Source organism: Rhinolophus sinicus, chromosome 4 (assembly GCF_057876585.1).
Source record: "Rhinolophus sinicus isolate RSI-liver-muscle chromosome 4, RSI-T2T, whole genome shotgun sequence".
In the NCBI taxonomy this organism is placed as follows: Eukaryota; Metazoa; Chordata; class Mammalia; order Chiroptera; family Rhinolophidae; genus Rhinolophus; species Rhinolophus sinicus.
The window spans coordinates 17,704,043-17,723,073 of record NC_142504.1 but is presented as its reverse complement, the minus strand read 5'-3'; the positions used below and the strand labels follow the sequence as shown (position 1 = coordinate 17,723,073).

The window sequence follows — 19,031 nt, the reverse complement described above, 5'->3', positions numbered from 1 at the left end:
AAAATAAGATTAATCTAAGCATATACACCCCTCATCAACAACTGTATCAATTATAAAACTAAAGTTGTCTCCGACTTGTGGTTCCAGCCATGACGGAATAGCTGATATTAAACTTAGCCTTCCTGCCATAAACTAAACAAAATATCTAAAACAACAATGTTCAGGATTAGACAGCAATCAAAACAGAGCTATGATGAAAGAAGGGACAGAGGGAAGTGAGCTGCACATTCACCCTGCTTGGGAAATTGAGTGCAAGCAGAAGCTGCGTTTTCATAGGGCAAAGGAAACAGACTCAAGTTTGAGGTTGCTACAGAGACTGGGATTCAGAGATCAGATTCTGGAGAGGAGGGAATTACACAAGAGAGAACTTCAGACAAGGACTCCTGAAATTTTATAGAAATTGTTCTCCCATCCTTGACCCCAACTGCATGAGCAGAGATGAGACTCCCCAGACGCCTAACAGAGAATAACTGCTGGGGGCTGGAGAACCGAGCAGAACTATCAGAGGCCGCACAGTGTTGGGAAGATGGAGTTCTAACCCAACCAGAGCAGAAGGACTGGATCCTACTTTCAGATGAGTCCCCCCAAAAACATCAAGCCCGAAGAATATAGATCATGCTCTAGGAGTAAGGTCAAAAACGGAAATAAACCCACCATCTCAGTCGAAATCCAATCTTGATCAGAATTAAAGTGATCTGCCAGTAACTTAACTGGCAACTAGAAAATTTCAACGCTTTTTAGAGGAAGATAACATCATCCAGAGCTTCTACAAAGTGTTGTCCACAATATCTAACATGAAATAAAAATTTATCAGGTGACAAGAATCACGGTAAAGAGACTAACAGCCAAGAGGCAGAAGTAGGTACAGAAATGATCCAGGTGTTGGAATCAGCAGAGACTTCCAAGTAACTGTAATTAACATGTTAGAGAAAACAGAAGATTAACAATGAGAATGACAAGACGGGGTACACAACAGGGAATTAGAATCTTTTTTTTTTTAAAGAAATCAAGTAGAAATCAAGAAATAATTGCAAAAGACAGTATCAGAAATTAAGAATTTATGAGATGGGTTAACAGTGAAAACATGGTTAATGAAATTGAAGACTGGTTAATAAAATATACCCACACTGAAGCACAGAGAGGAAAAACAATAGTAGAAAAAAAAAATAAGTCATCTTAAATTCATTATAGGGGAGATACTCTCTTAGTTACCTTCCTTTTTCTTCTCCTTTCTCCCAAACAAGTTATTTTTCTAATAAGAGAAAAAGTAGGGTGGGAGTGGCATTTAAAATAACACTTAACCTGGGAAGAAACATCTATGTAATAAGAAGTAGCCTTGTCCACAAAAATTAAGCAGACAGAATGTCTGGACAATTCACATGCCCTTTTCAAGGCCCTCACCCTCTCCAAATCCAGTGTGCATCAGTCACCTGGAGGACTTGTTAAAACACAAATCGATCACACAAAAAGCTGTACACAAATGTTCACAGCAGCTTTTTTTAGTTAAGTTAAAAAATAGAACAACCCAGGTGTCCTCTATGTACATCCATACCATGGAATATACTCAGCAATAAACAGGAATAAACCGATATACACGACCTAGATAAATCTGAGAATCAAGCCATGAAAAAGGCTAATCCCAAAGGTTACTTATAATTCCATTTATATAGCTTTCTTGAAATGAGTTATAGAAATGAACAACGGAGTACGTTGCCCAGGATAGGGGTAGGGGCGGTTATGGGTGGGGATGGTTTGCTATACTAGGACAATATGAGGGATCTTAGTGGTGACAGAAAAGTTCTGACTGTATCAATGTCAATCTCCCGATGCTCTACTGTCATTTTACCGTGTCACCATTAGGGGAAACTAGACAAGGGCACATAATGTTTGAAGTAATTAGAGACTACTGGGCCTCACCCTCCGTTTTCATACCTGACAATGTGCATTTACAAGTTTCTGGGTGATGTTAGCCTGGATCAGCTGAGAACCTCTGGGGTACCAAGTAACACCGTGGGGCCAGCATTACTATTCCTATTCTGAAACTGAAGCCTAAAGATCAGACTTCTCCAACAAAGGCACAGGAACACAGGAGCAGGGCCTGAACTCAAATCAGGACCTCTCAGCTCAGGGTTTTTGCCAAAGCAAATGAAGGTCAGGAATAATCTTAATTGTAAGGACTCTCTCGTGTTCAGCACAGAACAGAGACCAATGCTTGTTGAATTGGATTGCACTGCCCTAAAATCTAAAATTCAAACAAAATGTAACTTAGTTATAAACATCTCACCTTTTATATATATACATTATATATATATAACTATATAACTAACTATATATATATACATAAAAAACAGTGTACTAGTCTCAGCCCTTATCTGTGCTCGAACACGAGCTTAAACTGTTCCTTAGCTTCCTCAGATAACATCAGGGAGGTGGTCCCTTCCCACTTAATTCTGGATTCCTTTCTTTAAAATCTACTGAGTTTTATAGACAGCTACAAGTTCATCCTTAAAAGAATATAAAATCAATCACTATTCGTGTTAGTATTTTATCAAAATGAACACCTGCCATAGCTTTACTTTCTCAATTTCTAGAAATCTTAAGCAAAGAAAATGTACACCAAAATTCTAACCGAACGAAAATTCAGACACTAAAATTCAGCAGAAAGGATTGGGGGAGGGGAGGAGAAGGCCACAATCTTAAGCGATTCTATGGGATTTAAAAACTGCTAGGAGCTTTTTAGCAAAATCCTATGTGCCTAGTTTTATGCAGATAATGAAGCAGTTGTATTAAGTGCTTACCAAAAATGGTTTTCTTGCAGTTAACTCTCGAAAATTCCACTTGAAAAGCCCCTCATGCAATAAGCTTCAATAATAGTCTCCTGCGTCTCCATGGCAGAGGTAACAAAGATTGAGGAAATAGGTTTAAATAGCTAAGAGGGTTTACATCAGAAATAAGGAAGAACTTTCTGGTAATGGCAGCTCCTCCAGTCACCTGAAACTACACCCATGCTCACTCTCTACTGAAACACTGGATGGTGAAAACATTCAAACCAACAGGCTCCTCCCCAGCTGTGTCATACCTGGTTTCAAACCTCCTTTCCCACATTAATTACAATTGCCAAAACTGAATCTATTTTGTTAGAATTACAGAAAAAGCTTAATAAAAATAGACTTCAAATACAGGTAAAGGTCCCAGCAAACTAGGATCTAGAGCTGAAAGATAATTCCCGTTAACTGCCTTTTCTTCTACCAGAAAATAAAAAGTGATGCCGTTCTGTGTCGTTCTGCATGGACTCTTGCCCAGCCAGCTCTAGCTGCTGACCACCCCTGAGGGAAATCTGAGACTCACAAATAAATCAGCATACACTCCCCAATGCCAATCCCATCTCCTACCAACAGAGCCACAGAACCCCGATTTCTTTCCATCAGAACTTTACTCCAATGCAGTGTGGGAAGGGCCCAGTTTGTCGCAACCTGAGAGCTGTTTCTACTTTTACTACCTCAGAACATCCCAGAGGAAGTTATTCATTCAGTGCACAGGGAAACTGGAATCCATGTTAGGAAATTAACTTGGAAAGTCTCTTATTTTTTAAGGTAGCATTTATGCACAGATCAGATTCCCTGATTTTTACCTAACAGTCCTATTACGTTCAATTCAAGAAGGACTCAACACATAACATTGTTAAATACTTTTATTTTGATACAGTCTACCATAAATAAGTCAGGAGAGGTTCCACTCAGCCAGATGCATGTGAGAAGAGCCCTGTCCATTCAACTGGTGAACGTCTGAACGATGTGTCATCTCTTATCCCAGCCAGAGCACACACCTTCCATGTTGTTACTGTCCACTGATTGCTTCCAAATCCAGATGACCAAACAGTCCTTTATCCCCAAAGTAAGCTAAAATGTTTGTGAAGAGGAGAAATAAATTAACCCCAAAGTAAAAACTTCTTAAACAGTTTAAGAACTAGAAGGTTTTATACATTTACGTCTGTGTTTACTCACCTACCAAATTCAGGGTCACTAAAAGACAAGGATTAATCATACTGAGAAAAAAAAAAAATCAAACAGAAACCTATATTTAAAGATATACAACTTTGTTAGTTTTGAGAGTGGTTATCTGTTATACAAACAAAAGGAAAATGTAAGTTGAGGTCAATCAAAAACAAATGATTATCTTTATTTAATCCTTCATTAATATGAAAGACTGATGAACCCAGAAAATAAAGCTATATCATGTAGACGCAACGTCGGTAAAATTAAAACATTTACTGAATGTTTTCTATGGATCAGACACTGTGAGGAAAGTTCACAACTCCCACTCACAACCCCTATTTTAAAGATGTGGAAACTGAGGCTATGAAATGGTTACATATCGTAAATGGCAGGGAGTTGTGACCCTGGCGCTCTTAACCATGAGTCCGCACCCATCCCAAGAGCAATCAGCCTTCATTTCTGCCTCAACTAATTCTTACCCCAAATGCCCAGCCACTAGTCCAAACCCCTGAATCATTCGCTACGTAAGCAACAGGATCCCGGAAGGGGACAAGAATTGTTTTATTTCTAAGTCCTGTTGATGAAAAATGTGATTTCTAGTATGTTAATTTAAATAAAACTGCATTACAAAATGACAATTTGAGCACTCTGTAAAGTTTATTTGTAAAAAGCATTTTCCCTTTGCCTGGGGTGGGGGGGAACATGCATCTATTTTTATTTTTCAAAAGTGTATTAAAATCATTAAACTCCAAAGATTTGTGCATACAGTTAAGATATGAAAATCAATTATTTGTCTATTAAGGTCTCCTCCTCAATGGTAATGAGCACCCAAAATAAAGAGAAAAGAAAATCTTCCTTGGTCTTACATAGATAATAAGAATAATGGTTCTTAGTTAACCTTAGTATTGATATATTTTGCCTAAATAATATTTTACTAAAATTCATTAAAGTACTGCACCTTAAATAAGGCATTCATATCAACCAACATTTGCTAACCACGTACAATGCATCCCCCTGGGTGAAAGGGGAGGACACGAAAACGAATGTGGTCCTATCGTAATGCCAAGGAACCCAACAACTTAGAAAGGAAACAGACCAGTAAATCATGAACTACATCATTTACATAAGTATTATATAAAGTATTATATAAATAAATTCACATATAAACAATAAACTTTATATGAATGAATGTTTTATATTAATGAAACATTTACGTTAATAAAAACCCTAGCAGATACAACTGTTTCATTCAGGGTACAGACAAGGCAACTGAAGAAGGCCTCTCGAGTCAGTCTCCCCAGCACAAGCACCGGTGTACATGAAATGCTGTAACTAGATCTACAACCCTTTTCAGGCCCTCAGTCAATTCTCTCCTAAATCACAAATACCCCTGGAAGGAAACCAGCAGATACCCCGAATGCAAGTCAGCACTAGAAAGGAGAGGAGTACTGAAAATAAGCTGAAGAAATGGAAAAGCAATGGGGTGATTGTTTCATCTAGTCGCAACGAGGGTCAACTCTGGGGGGTGGGGGGGTTAATGAAGCCAAAAAGAAGCACAACAGAAGGACTCATTCTCTCCCCACCTCTGGAGCCTGGATCACCTGGGGCACAAAAAAGAATGCACGCAGGTCCGGCCTAAAAATCGTACTACAAGATGCAATGCTGTATCAATTCCTATTCAAAGACAAAGAGGTTAGGGTCACTTGACATACAGGTTGGTGCAAAAGTAATTACGTTTTAAAAGGTTAAAAATAATTGCAAAAACTGCAGTTATTTTTGCACCAACCTATAGTTAATTCAACACTTGTTGGCAGCTACTTTAGGTGCTTACAGGACAAAATATAACGTAAATAAGCAACAAGCAGTAATACAAAGCAGAGAATGACAGACACTATAGAATACTATGGTAATACAAAAAAACAGTGCATTCAGCTGGGAGAAATGGGAACAGATTTAGGGAAGAAGTGACATTTGAGATCGGGCTTTTCTAGAAGCAGATTTGCATCAAGTGCAAACTGAGGGAAAGTAGTATTCCAGGTGGAGGGAGCACAGGCCTACGGACAAAGGTGTGAAAATATACGGTTCATTCTGGGATTGACGTACAGTATCTTGTAGCTAGAGCATAGTTCTCACAGGAGAAATGAAGTAAATGACACAAAAAAGATGAAAAATTACTACTAACAGTTTACTGCTCACATATTACTTGCCAAGTACTGTTAATACTTTCCATACAGTACCCTTAATCAATCTTCACGGCAACCCTATGAAGTCGATATTACGCCCATCTTATAAAAGAGGAAACTTTATCTTAGAAAGTGTAACCGCCTCTTGGGGAAAGACATTTGATGGTAATTTCCAGGGCTTGGAAAATGTTTATACCCTTGACCAGGTAGTCCCGCCCGATAATGTTTCCTAAGGTAATGTTTCCATAAGGAAATAACTAGTCTCAGGTCATTCAGCTAGTAAATAGCAGATACGTTACCTCACGTCACATTTTACCAAAAAGAGAAACTGACAGTTCAAAGAGTAAAGGCTAAGAAAAAGGAACGTAGTAATAATCCCTGAAAGCAGTTTTAAGAAGCCACACCATAACAGTTAATCAAATGAGGTTAAAAGGAGAGAGCGGAGTGAAGATCTGAAGCAGTGAGTGAAGACCATTTATCAAAGAACTTTATAAGGGAAAAGAGAATAACTACAGAAATGGACACATTGAGAACACCTATGGCAGTAACCTTTAAGAAAAACCCTTTCCTCTTAGAAAGGAGGGGCTGGCAAGACAGAGGGGGTGGAGGAAATTCCCATCAGATGGCACTGGGCTAAGAGGTAAGATTATCTGCGGAAGGCCATGTGACCCAGTGGAAAGAGGGGAGGCTTTGGAGACAGACAGATTCCACCTCCTGAATGTGTAACCTGCTCTGAAGCACAAAAGTGACAATTAGAAATACTGTATATAAAGCACTTACAATAGTGGCTGACACATTGTGACAGTAATATCACTATTATTTTTTTCCCATTCTAGAAAAAAAAATAGCTTGGAGTAGGAATTTGAAGAAACTGAAGACATAGAAGAGCCAGTGAAGACTCTGTTAGGGAAATCCATAAGAGATTCCTGTAAAATAGAGGGTCAAACTGAAATCCCACAGCAACTGTGCAGGGGTCTTAGCCATCACAGTGCCACAAGCATCAGTCCCTCCCACAGAGCAAACCTGCCTGTTCTGGATTCTGCCTTTACGTACCTCTGTGTATATGAAGTTTTTATGAGTATACAAGTACATATATACGTATACATGTCAGTATATGAATATGTGTAGTGTGTGTGTCTGTCTGTGTGTGTGTGTGTAAAATTTTCACAAATGCTTACTAAACACTGGCAAGGCTGTTTCTGAGAAAGAAATTTGACAACGCATTTTCAGAGACATGAGTTCATATACTTTGACTTGTTAGTCCCGTGAGTTTATCACAGAGTAAGTCAAAACCTATAAAATCCATGTGCGTAATAATGTTCATTATATCATTATGTAAAATACTGAAAAACTGAAAAACCTAAGTGATCAACAACTGGAAAATATATGGAATGTGGACTCTAATTTTAAATGAAGAAAATAAAATCCTACGTACTCATATAAGAGATTGTATTTACCTGAATAAGGATAAGATAGACATATGGGAAAATAAGTTTATCTTTTAAAGTGGTAGGATGATAAATTAGTTCTTTTTCTTTTAAAATATGCTTCATTATGGTTACAACATGGCACAGTAAATGAAAATTAGGAAGGGGAGAGAAAGTACTTACCTGTTAACATAAGCTAGATGGGTTTGCAAATTGCTGCAATTTTCCAACAGCCCAAAACTACACCAACTGGTAAAGCTCCATGACAATGCCTATAACACTCCCTTTTGCTTCCCAATGATTCAGTACTAACATATGGAACATTTATTTGTAAGAACAGTACCTCAAAACGGTTGGTTCAGGCATTCCAGGATCTGCACCTCTCTTAAATCCTGGGGGAGAGGGAAAGGGAGGAGAGAAAGAGAATAAATACTAATTAAAACCCCAGCAGACAAAACATTTACAATCAAGGCTTTCTTTTTAAATGAACCTAGGGTAGCTAGAATGATACTCAGATCTGCAAGCTCCATCTAGATTTCCGTGCTACAAAACGGTTTCAAATCTCCACTAGAGAATGATTATGTCCACGAATCCACAAAGAGAACAAACTACCTTCTTCCTATTTTACACACCATTAGCACAGCTCTTAGCATGCACTAGCTTTCATTATGAGTCACTACCCAGAAAAAAGATATTACAATAACCAAATGACACAGGATTAAAGACTACAAAGAGCAAAGATTACTTTTAAGAAAACTAAATGTTGAAAAACAATTGAGGATACCTTCTTTTATCCCCTATGAACCTCTTTTTATAAAGCAATCAAAGACTGGAGATAGAAAAAAGGGAGGGGAAAAAATTCACGTTATTAACAACCTGATTAAGTCAACACTCTTATTACAAGTATGATTAAATAAACCTTTTACCATTTAAAATACATTTATTAACTGAACATGTATGTTAATTTGCTGAAATAAATGGTTAAAATTAGAGTAGGTGTCAAGAACTGTGAGGGGTATTAAATTTTACCCCATTTTCAAGACAACAAACTAGACTGCAAGTTTCAGATATTTATAGAAGACTCAAGATTCCAAGTCGGAAACAAAGAACAATTTATTACTCCTAGCAATAGCTGTAGTCAGAGTATCATCATTTAGGAGATAACCATTTAGGGAACCAGGATCTTTTATAATGGGCAGTAAACACCTCTCCCCTTCGTTCTGGAGGGAGAACAAACGTCCTTAAATAGATAACATAGAACAAAGGGTGGTCACAGCCTCTGCTCACAATATTTGTAGAAATTCAAGACACTATAGAGAACTGTCTTCCAACAGGTGACTCACTAAAATCTTTTTGTTGGTAAATGTCCAGATTCTTTACCATCATATCACTCTCTGTCCTATTTTATAGCATTATAATCCCATTATACTCCCTGAAGCCCTAAAAAGGTGTGTTTGAACCTAAATTACACAAGAAAATAAATCTGCTGTTGCAGGTTTTAGTAAGAGCTGAGGTAGAGAAAAGAACCTGGGAACTAGGTTAGACATAAAATTAAATTTATATACAGTGTAAGAAACAGGCAATGATTAAATGGGAAGAAGTACTGAAAAGATGGGCTTAACATCAATCTCAACCTGAGCTGGATGCTGGGGGGGTGGGGGGGAATCACCATAATGGTAATTCTAGGAAAGAATATAGCCATTATGCACAAAAAGGAAAATAAACTCCAGGGTAGAAAAGAAAAGCATTATCTACTCTTCAAACCAAAGCTCTTGATACACAGATTGTAGCAACTAGCTACAGCTTCCTGGCAAGTAGAAAATAAATCTCAGAAACAGAAGGCAGGAAAGGTCGATGAAAAGACTTACAGGCAATGAAGAAACCACAGGGACAAGAGAGCAGGAGCTGGCTAAAACAGGACTCCACACACACAATGGAAAAGAAGGAAATGGCACAATGAAGAGAAAGAATAAAAGCCCCCATACTATCTTAGCTAAAAGGAGAGCTAGTCCCAGTGTTTCACTAGCCAAACTGGGCCCTTCTACCATGAAGAGAAAACTGGGTAGGTGGGGAGTTTGGGAGGAACAGGGGAAACAGCACAGCCTGTTAACAGTCGGCTGTCAATTATTTGTTCTAATCCTTAATACCGGTAGAGAGTCACTAAAATCTGGGAAAGCAATGCTTCAAAAAAAAAAAATTTCATTCAAAATAAGGGAGGAAGATCTTTCTAAGTCCTAAAAACTTAAGTATTCCCAGACTATAAATTGGCTTGCAATTTATGGGGAAATGGGAGCCAAAGGTGCCTGAAGAACATCCAGTACAATCGAAGCCTCTGTCAAGATTAAGTAAGAGTGTACTTTCTCTTAGGCAACGCATGATACCTGGAACAAGCAGCATCTTGTTAAAATCACAGGATTTTAAAGTGTGAAATTTTGTTTTAGAAAATGTCAACCTTTATGCTCAAACGGACAAGAGCTGGGGCTCTTTCCACCGTGCTACCTAAGTAAGGCGATAAGATTAAAAAAGAAAACAAATCGCTTCTCGGCCTTTTGGCTAAGATCAAGTGTAAAAAAGAAAACAACCTACCCAAGATAGAAATAGGATAAAGTCCCCATGTGCTGCCTTAGGTGAAAATATTTGCCTGAGCATTTACAAAACTTTTCAGTACAGCATAATGGTTAAGAGTAGGGGCCCTGATGCTCCCCCTCTTGAGTTCATAGCTCCCCCACTCAACAGCCGTGTGCCCTTCCACAAGGATCAAAACTTCTGTGACTCGGTTTCCTCACCTGTAAAATGGGTTCTATAATAAAAATCATCTACAGCCTTCATTGTACAGGTTAGAATGCAGATGATACAACAACTGTCATAATAATGCTTCGAGGCAGCGACATATCCGCGACGTCTGCACCTGGGCCGGCCACCTGGAGAGGTGAGGACCACCGCCCCGAAAACCCACCCAGTGCAAAGAGGGAAATGTGTCGTTTTCACACCCATCAGGTCGTCTCATTCTCCCAACAACCCTGAAAAGCACGCCACCTCCACTTGCCACAGGTGAAACTAGAATGAGAGGGATGACATGACTTGTGATAAACCACAAGAACAGTGAAGGACGGAACAGGAATTCGGACTCAAGTTAGACCGACCGCACCTGACCAGGCAGCCTCAAAGGACCCGCACAGAGTGGTCACATCTCTCTCCCGCCCTAGAAGCCAAACATGGAGTCGCAGCCTCCGCACCTCCCTCCGTCCCCTCCTCCCCCTCCCAGGTGCTTCTCCCACTGACCCAGGTAAATCACGAGAGGAATAAAGCCCCAGCGAATGGCAAACTGGCCGCCTCTGAAGAGCTGCTGCAGCCTCTGCTTGGCCTCCTTGCTCAGCTTCACCATGGCGACGGCCCAGGAAGAACCCACGACAGCGGCCACCGCGTCGGGAATCCGAAAGAGAAAGGTGGTGCGCACGCGCCACACATGGCCTTTACGGCAAGAGTCGCGAGCGTCGCCAGCAGAGGTCGTAATTTATCGCCCGTCACCCGCGTCGCTCGCCGCGGAGTTGCCTACTGAAGGCGCATGCGTGGTCGGTGCTTCCCGCTGGGAGGCCGGAGCTCACGTTGCAAACCCGTTAGGAATCGCCCGGTTTGGCGGATGGCGGGATGATTGAGGCAGTGCGCTTGGGGTTCCTTCCACCTGGAACGCCCTCTCTCTTCCCACAGGCTTACACGTCTTTTTAAAGTCACCTCCGCTATATAGTGATTATGATAGGAGAGAAGTCCCTTGTGTGCGGTTTTAACATGACTTTTAATCACTGAGTACTAAAGGTCTGCAGCTGGATATTAAGTCTGCAGGAAAGATTGAAAGGGCTAAGGCTGAAGGAAAAGAGTTGCGTTTCTGGACCTGTAAACACTCATTAAGGCCAGCTAAGTCCCAGGCTCTCCGTGAAGTTTTTCCTGATTATCTCAGCTCACAAGGCTAGCTAGCTCTCACCTCCTAACTCATTTAATTTTCTTTGTTGGTTCCACAGCATATTCAATGATAAACGGTAGTACCCAGAAAATGATAAGTGAGATGTGAACTCAGGACAGAAAGAAACAACAATTTGACTAAAGCTGGTAAGACTGAAAGAATACAAGACATGGAGCGGTAGACGCCCGAGTAGGCAGAAGCCATGAAGTAGGGAATATTGAGTTATAATGATATCAAGATCATCAGATGAAGAATAACATGGTTTCTGGTGAGAGGGCAACAAGATAATTCCCCTAAAGTTTGCTGTATGCTGAACGACCTTTCCTTCCCCAGCTTTGTTCCACAGTTGGTAAGCCTGGCTATGCCGTGGTTCCCATTCTGTGATGCAGATGAAAGCATAACTAATCAATTACATGATTAACCCCTTGGTCTCAGCTAATTGTAAAATAACAGAAGAGAGGTAAATGCATAAAGGTGAGACACACGGGAAAAGAATCAACTGTCAGGGTTTCATCAGCACTATCCAAAGAAAAGATGCTACTTTGTTTTCTTAGAAAAAGATGTCTCTGGAAAGGATCAAATGGTTGAGCTCTTTTAGGTTGCAAGGAGGAAAGAAAGCTATGGAACTATGGGTGGTGGACATTTCTGACAGTGCAGCAGACTTCACACAAAAGCAGAAACCACCCTTTCCACGTTTGTAAAATGGGGAAGGAGCAACTATTTGTCGTGGACTGAATTGTATCCCCACAAAATTCTTATGTTGAAGCCTTAACCCCCACTAGAGAGCTTTGGAGAGCAGGTCTTTAAGGAGGTAATTAAGGTTAAATGAGGTCATAAGGGTAGACTCTAGTCGGAAAGGGCTGGTGTCCTTATAGGCAGAGAAAGAGACACCAGAGCTCTTTCCCCACGCACATGAACAGAGGAAAAGCTATAGGAGGATACAGTGAGAAGGCAGCCCTTTGCAAGCCAAAAACCCAGGCCTCCTATGCCTACACCTTGATCTGGGACTCTGAGCCTCCAGAACTGTGAGAAAATAAATTTCTGTTGTTTAAGCCACCCAGACTGTGGTGGTCTGTGATTGCAGCCTGAGCTGGCTAATCCACTCTACCTAACTGGGTTGTGTGCAAGAAGAATTCAATCAGATCATGTAAATGTATTAATAAAAGTATGTATTGGACACCTCCATGTGCCAGGCACTTCACGGATATCATTTATGGTCCTCTGCCTGGTACATAGTTGGTTTGTTGAATTTTGAACCTGAACATCATAGTCTTAATAACACACATTTATAAGCCCTAAAAGCCATCTATGCATTTATTCCTCCCGGAGTATTGAGTACTGACAATGCGCAGCTCCCTGTGCTATGGGTCAGGTGTGGAGAAACATAAGAAAATGAGGTACAGTCTTCCACTTGAAGAGGGAGTAAGACAAGTATATTAATAGGTTACTTGTCCATGTGACTAATCTTTGGAAAAACAATAACATTAAGTCAAGATTAAGCACAAAAAGCCAGGGGCAAAAGCTCTGCATTTGAATCCTGGCACTATCACTTAGCTGTAGGATGACGGTCAAGTTGTTCTAACTTCTCTGAGTCTCCTTTCTCATCTGTAAAAGGGGATAACAACAGTGCTCATCTTCAATCAGCTCTTGTAAAGACAAAGAGATACTATGCCTGAACAGTGCCTTGCTAAATAAACACTTAATCAAAGGTAAGCTAACACTATTATCGTTAGTATGTTGTTGTTTGCTTCTTCATTCTTACTGATTTCAGTTTCAAAGATCAACCTTTTTCAGAAGTTTTTTCTCTAGACCCTCCTCTAGGAAGTGGCTGCACCTACTATAACACAGCCATAAAATGGGCAAGGGACATACTAACGCGACATGCAATCGAGTATAAGCTCCTGGAGGAATACATTTCACGCTTAGTCTCCATTGAATCTTAGTACATCGCTATGCAATGGAGGGAAGCTAGCAACACTCTGTTGCTGTGAAGAAAAGAATGCAGGCTTAGAAGTCCCGTGGAGCTCAGTGAGATCAGACGTGCCAAAATTCGAAGTCAACTCTGCCATTTACTCAAAATGAGAACCTCAAGAACCAGTTGATAACGTTATCAGAAAAGCTAATTAATTCACCATGGTTACCCGGAAAATAGGGACTACTTTCCAAAATGCAGCCAAATATATGAGCCAAAATGAAAAAAAGGGAAAATGTTATCACGCATCTTGTTTTCAAGAAAATGTTATGTTTAAAAATATATTGCTATTCAAGCATCATTTCCTTTCTTGAATTTTAACTCTTACTTTGTCCTTTTTTTCTGCTAGGGTGTTTTTGGGTGGATGCACGATTTCTTATTGTTATGATACAGTCTGGGATTCTTAAGCACATTAGACAAGCATATGCGAGGAATAAAATTTCTATGAAAAGGAGATTAGTCAAAAAGTGTCACTGGGACATCAACCGAGTGTAAAACTCTGCCAGGAAAAGGGGGTTTTAGAAAACTGTCATACTCGGCCATTGCCCACAAGGATTTGGTAATTTTATTTGGGGACAGAGTACACATATCCTTGGTAAGACAAGAGGGTATGGGACAAAAACCAAAATGTGTAGGACAGACAATACTCGTATACTGTTAAAGAATTTGGACGAGAGAAAAGTCATAGAGGGCTGAACTCTTCAGGGAAAACTTCCCTGCTGTGAACCTGAGCTGGTTTCTGATGGCTGGAGAAGAGAAAGCGAAGAATAAAGAAATGCCAGGAAGTACACAATTATGAGAGAGTGAAATGCTTTAGGTAGAACAGAATGCTCCAAGCAGAAAATAATGAGACCAAGTTATAAAAAGAATGTAAATGTCAAGTTAAAAAATTTGGATTGTAGCCAAAGAGTAGCTGGAAAGTCACTGAATATTTTAGAGGAAAAAAAATTTACAAGGGGAAAGCAATTTATATTTAGGGTTTAATTTTTTCCATTTTCTTTATGTTTCTTGAAAAGGAAATAAATTCACATTGTCTGAATTTAAAAGGTACAAAGGGGTATATTATAAAAGGTTGCCCTCCCACTTCAGTTCCCTGCTGCCCATTTTTATCCCTGGAGGCAAACCAATGTTTCCTGTATGTTACCAGTTTCCTATATATCTTTCAGAAACATCTATTCATCTAGAAAGAAAGACACACATTCTTCCCCTCCCACACACCTTTTTATGGTAAATGAAATGCATACACACTTATTTACCTTGTGTTTGACACTGAAAAATATAATTTAGAAATTATTTTGTATGAGTACATAAAAAGATTCCTCATTCCCTTTTTAAAAAATGGATGGATTGGCCCAAAAGAACATAACAGTTCAAATTCTCTCTGCCTTTGGCAGCTTCGTACCCAGTTTCCTACCTGGAGGCAACTCAATGTGTTTAGTTTCTTATGTACCCTTCCAGAGATACCTAGGCATATGGAAGCAAATACATACACACACACACACACACACACACACACACACACACACACACACACACCCTTCCCCTCTCTTTTAAAATAAACAAATAGAATTCATACTATACACTCTCCATCATACCTTCATTTTTTATTTTAAAATTTTCCTTAGAAACCTGAATAAAGTCTTTCTTTGAATTAACGGTATTGTATCATTGTCAATTTCCTCTTTTTGACGATGTATATAACGGTTATGTATAAGGTTATTACTGGGGAAGCTCAGTGAAGGGAGAGTTCCTGTAGGTCAGAAACTCTCCGTACAATTTTTGTAACCTCTTGTAAGTCTTAAAGTGTGTCAAAATAAAAACTATTAAGGATATTTCTTAGTGATTATTCCAGATCAGGACATACATAGCTTCCCCTTTTACAGATTCAAGGTAGTTCTTTAAATAAATTATTTTACTTGTCCCCTAGGAAGGCAAAGTAGTTCAGATTTTCTTAAAATCGCTACAAGGTAATAACAGTGTCCATCTGTGTGCACTCAGTCTTTGACTCCATGGTTAAGAGTGGTCTATGCACCAAACGGTGTAACCACGATACAGATTCTAGCAGGAAATCCGTGGCTGGGGAATCAGGGTGAATTCTCATCCTAGGCTGCTGCTTACTGGTTGTTTGACAATGAGCAGGTCACTTAGCTCTTCTGTTTTGGCTGTCACATCTGCAACATGGGGATTACCTGCGCTGGTTACCTGCCAGTTATCTTGAGGGTTAGATGACATAGAGGGAGCACGACTTACTTAAGTAGACTCCCCTGTGCAGATAAAAGATTGGCAAGTAACACTATCACCTAGAGCCATTACCACCATCCTCTAGCTACAATCAGAAGTAAGAGGAGTTATCGCATGGCAGATTCAATCTCAGTTTAAGGAGTGTCAAAGAGAGCCGCATCCAAATCTAATTTTTATTTAAAACAATATGACTTTCTGGGCTCTTTTGTTTTCTAATCCTGTCACTAATGACTGTCAGAAGGTGTGCCACATGGTTGTAATGATAAATAAAGCATTTGCATTTATCAGCCATTCTGCCTCACTTAAATAAACAGCTTAATAACCCATCCAAGAGGCTGACCCCTCCGTAATAGCACATTTTACAGGCAAATCATCCTATTGGACACATAGAGAAACAATTTTAGTTAAAAACCAGACATTCCAAAGGGTCTTATTCACAGGTGATATTCAGAATGTTGGCTTCCACCGATTGGAATGGCACCCAAAGTCACACGTGTGCTGGTTCATCTGGGCTGGAAAGCAAAGTGCAGGCTTTATTTTTTCCCAAAAGGAACTGCACATTGAATTTCGCCAAGAACAAGTATGTAACCAACACCTGCCTTTAAACTTTTTCAAGCTAAACATTTTCTCTTCAGTATTCTAGGCTACAGAACTTGGAAAGAGTCAAAGTTTTTTTTCTAAGGAAATAGGTGGCACCTCCTGCGGAGTTGTTCCCTGCACACAGCACACTCAAGTGCCAGCTCATTTAAATCTCCACGGCCCACTATTCACAGGGCCTGCCACTGGTGGCATTAGCCAGGTCAGTGGGTATGCCCTTGGACCTAGGAGTTCTCCGTCTCAGAATGTGTCCTAAGGAAATGATGGCCACTTTGAAGGAGGTGTCAGCTCACTCTGGTCATCAGCCCTCCTCACCCACAGGGATAAGTCCCCAGCATCTCTGTCCAGTGTGACCCACCATTGGCCACTGTTGATTGGACAAAGCATAAATTTCCAACTCAAGAAGAGCCAATCAGTCTTTCACACACACACACACACACACACACACACACACACACACAAACACACACAGAAACACACACACACACACACACACACACACACACACAAACAAAGCATGACTAAGTATCCCACCCCAAATCCCCTCAGATTAGCAGAAAATGATGTTAGTGTCAACATCAGGAAGTAGCCAAAACTCCGAGGAAAGAGTAGGAACTCCCAAGTATCAGGGTATGAGACTTTCCCCAGGAGCAGGTTACAAGTTTGGAGGCCCTGGGACAGGGTAGTTTTGGACAGAAAATTTACATTACAGACTGAAATCTAGTTCTCACATCCTTAGAGGATAGGAGGACCCTACACAGCAATAAACAATCTTGAGAGAGGCATAAACTGTTACTAGAGGGAATGTGAAAGGGGGTAATATTTTTTGAAATATATTATGTTTTTCTCTTTTTTTATTTTGCCATATATTCATTTATTCATTCAGCTAACATATAGTAAGTGCCTGCTATGTGTCAGATATTGCTTAAGGACCAGGAGATATAACAATAAAAAATTTGACTAACATGTAAAGGCCCCTCGCCACCTCGCACCCTATCTGGCAGAATACGGGCTCTCAAGGGACTGCAGATTAGCAATGGAAAAAATATAGAATAACTGCTCTCCATGCAGTATCTGTGATGCCACTGCCCCAACCTGAAGGCCACATTCGGTCAGGAGAGGAGAAAGGACACAGGATGTAGCCAGAGAAGCTGAACAGGTCCTGCCGCTCTCCTTCAAGGTGGAATAGTCACAGATGCAGAGATGTTTATTCTCTTCAAGGGTTAGGAATGAAACGCACATGTTATGTATATCTCTGGAGAGAGCAAAGGGAGTACCCGTTGTTTCATTCAACTTTTCTAAAGCTTAAAGCGTGATTTAGAAGAAGTCATTTGTGGCATTGCTGCATTTAGTTAGTCAGCACAGGTTTGGATGGGCCTGGCAGCTATTTCCAGGCTTCCAAATGTGGGTCATAAATATGCATCCATCAGAAAGGACAATGCAATCAAATGGCTTCATGTTTATCATCATTTCTGTGAAAGGCATTTATTAGCAACTGCCTGCCTGAGGTTCAGGCAGCCTGGGTTTTATATACAGAAATCAAGCAGTGAAAATCCCTATCCTCTTGAAATTTAAACCTGGCAATGTTGATTAGAACAATTACATAAATATACAACTGAACAAAGCTGATCTGCAATTATTCTCCATCCCAGACGCCCTTTCTGAGCCAGCCACAAAGAGCCGCTTTCTCGTGTCCACTCAGGAATTCTGTCCACGTTGTTCTCATACCTGAAACTTCATCCAGATTAAAGTAGACTCATGGAACATGGTGTTGGGATTACATCCTTTTAGGAATTGAGAAGTGGGGAAACTAATTTTCTGGGTGCAAGAGGAAGAGGCTCACACTACTGGATACCTAGACAATTTCCATTACTGTGCTACTTCTTTCCCAGTTTGGTTCAGGGTGGTAATGTGCCCAGCTTTTTCCTTTTTTAATGCAGTTCCCAGTATCACTTGCAGCTCCAGAAGGGCATGTGACTCAGTTCTAGCCGATGAGATTTAAGTGGAAATCACCAATTAGGGCTTCTGGAAAGGCATTTTTTAACGAACTACCTCAGATGGCATTTGCTTTGCCCTTCACCATTTCCAGTCTTCTTGCCTGGGATGCAAATGAGATGCTGGACGTGCAGCAGCCATCCTGTAACCACGAGGAGTCAATCAGAAGGGCTAACGCTATATCTTAAAGATGGCTGAACAGAAAGAGAAAGGAACTGGGTCCCTTTGCACCAGTTCTGAATCGTTATATGAGGAAAATAAAACCACTATTTAGTTAAGCCCTAGTCTATTGACTTAGTATATGCAGCTAAGTATAATCCCTGATTGATTCCAAGAATTATGTCGGTGCAGCTGTATAAGCTAGGGGACCATTATGAGTAGAGCTCAATTTTTGACAGTATTTTCTTCCTTTGAGCACCTGTCATTGTCTGAGGAATTTGGAGGCAATGTTAGCATGAGGGAATATTGCCCAAGTTCAATCATGAGCATTTAACAACCACTGAGTGAGGATCGAAGATGTGCCAGACGCAGTGCAATGGGCTATGGGTCCATGTCTCTGCTCTTACAGCACTGATGTTCTATTCAGGGGAGAGGAACGACAAACAAGCAAACAAGAAAAGGAGGTGAAAGTGCTGTGAAGGGGGCTAGGCATGCTGGGTGATA

General features: G+C 40.3%; 1 protein-coding gene across 1 annotated transcript; it reads right to left on the bottom strand.

The window, feature by feature from the left end:
- Nucleotides 1-3,673: 3,673 nt before the first annotated feature.
- On the bottom strand, nt 3,674-11,064 carry TOMM7 (translocase of outer mitochondrial membrane 7). Its single transcript, XM_019727557.3, has 3 exons — nt 10,888-11,064; nt 7,949-7,997; nt 3,674-3,899 (listed from the first exon to the last, which is right to left on the bottom strand). The coding sequence occupies exons 1-3, from the start codon at nt 10,988-10,990 to the stop codon at nt 3,884-3,886; spliced, it is 168 nt and encodes a 55-aa protein (XP_019583116.2). The 5' UTR covers nt 10,991-11,064; the 3' UTR covers nt 3,674-3,883.
- Between the last annotated feature and the right edge of the window lie 7,967 nt (nt 11,065-19,031).

Bases quoted from the DNA above. Each gene is read 5' to 3' on its own strand.
- TOMM7 (XM_019727557.3), bottom strand. From the start codon at position 10,990: ATGGTGAAGCTGAGCAAGGAGGCCAAGCAGAGGCTGCAGCAGCTCTTC. The intron at 7,998-10,887 runs GTCAGTGGGAGA...CCTCTCCCCCAG, and splicing joins TCCTCTCGTGATTTACCTGG to GATTTAAGAGAGGTGCAGAT.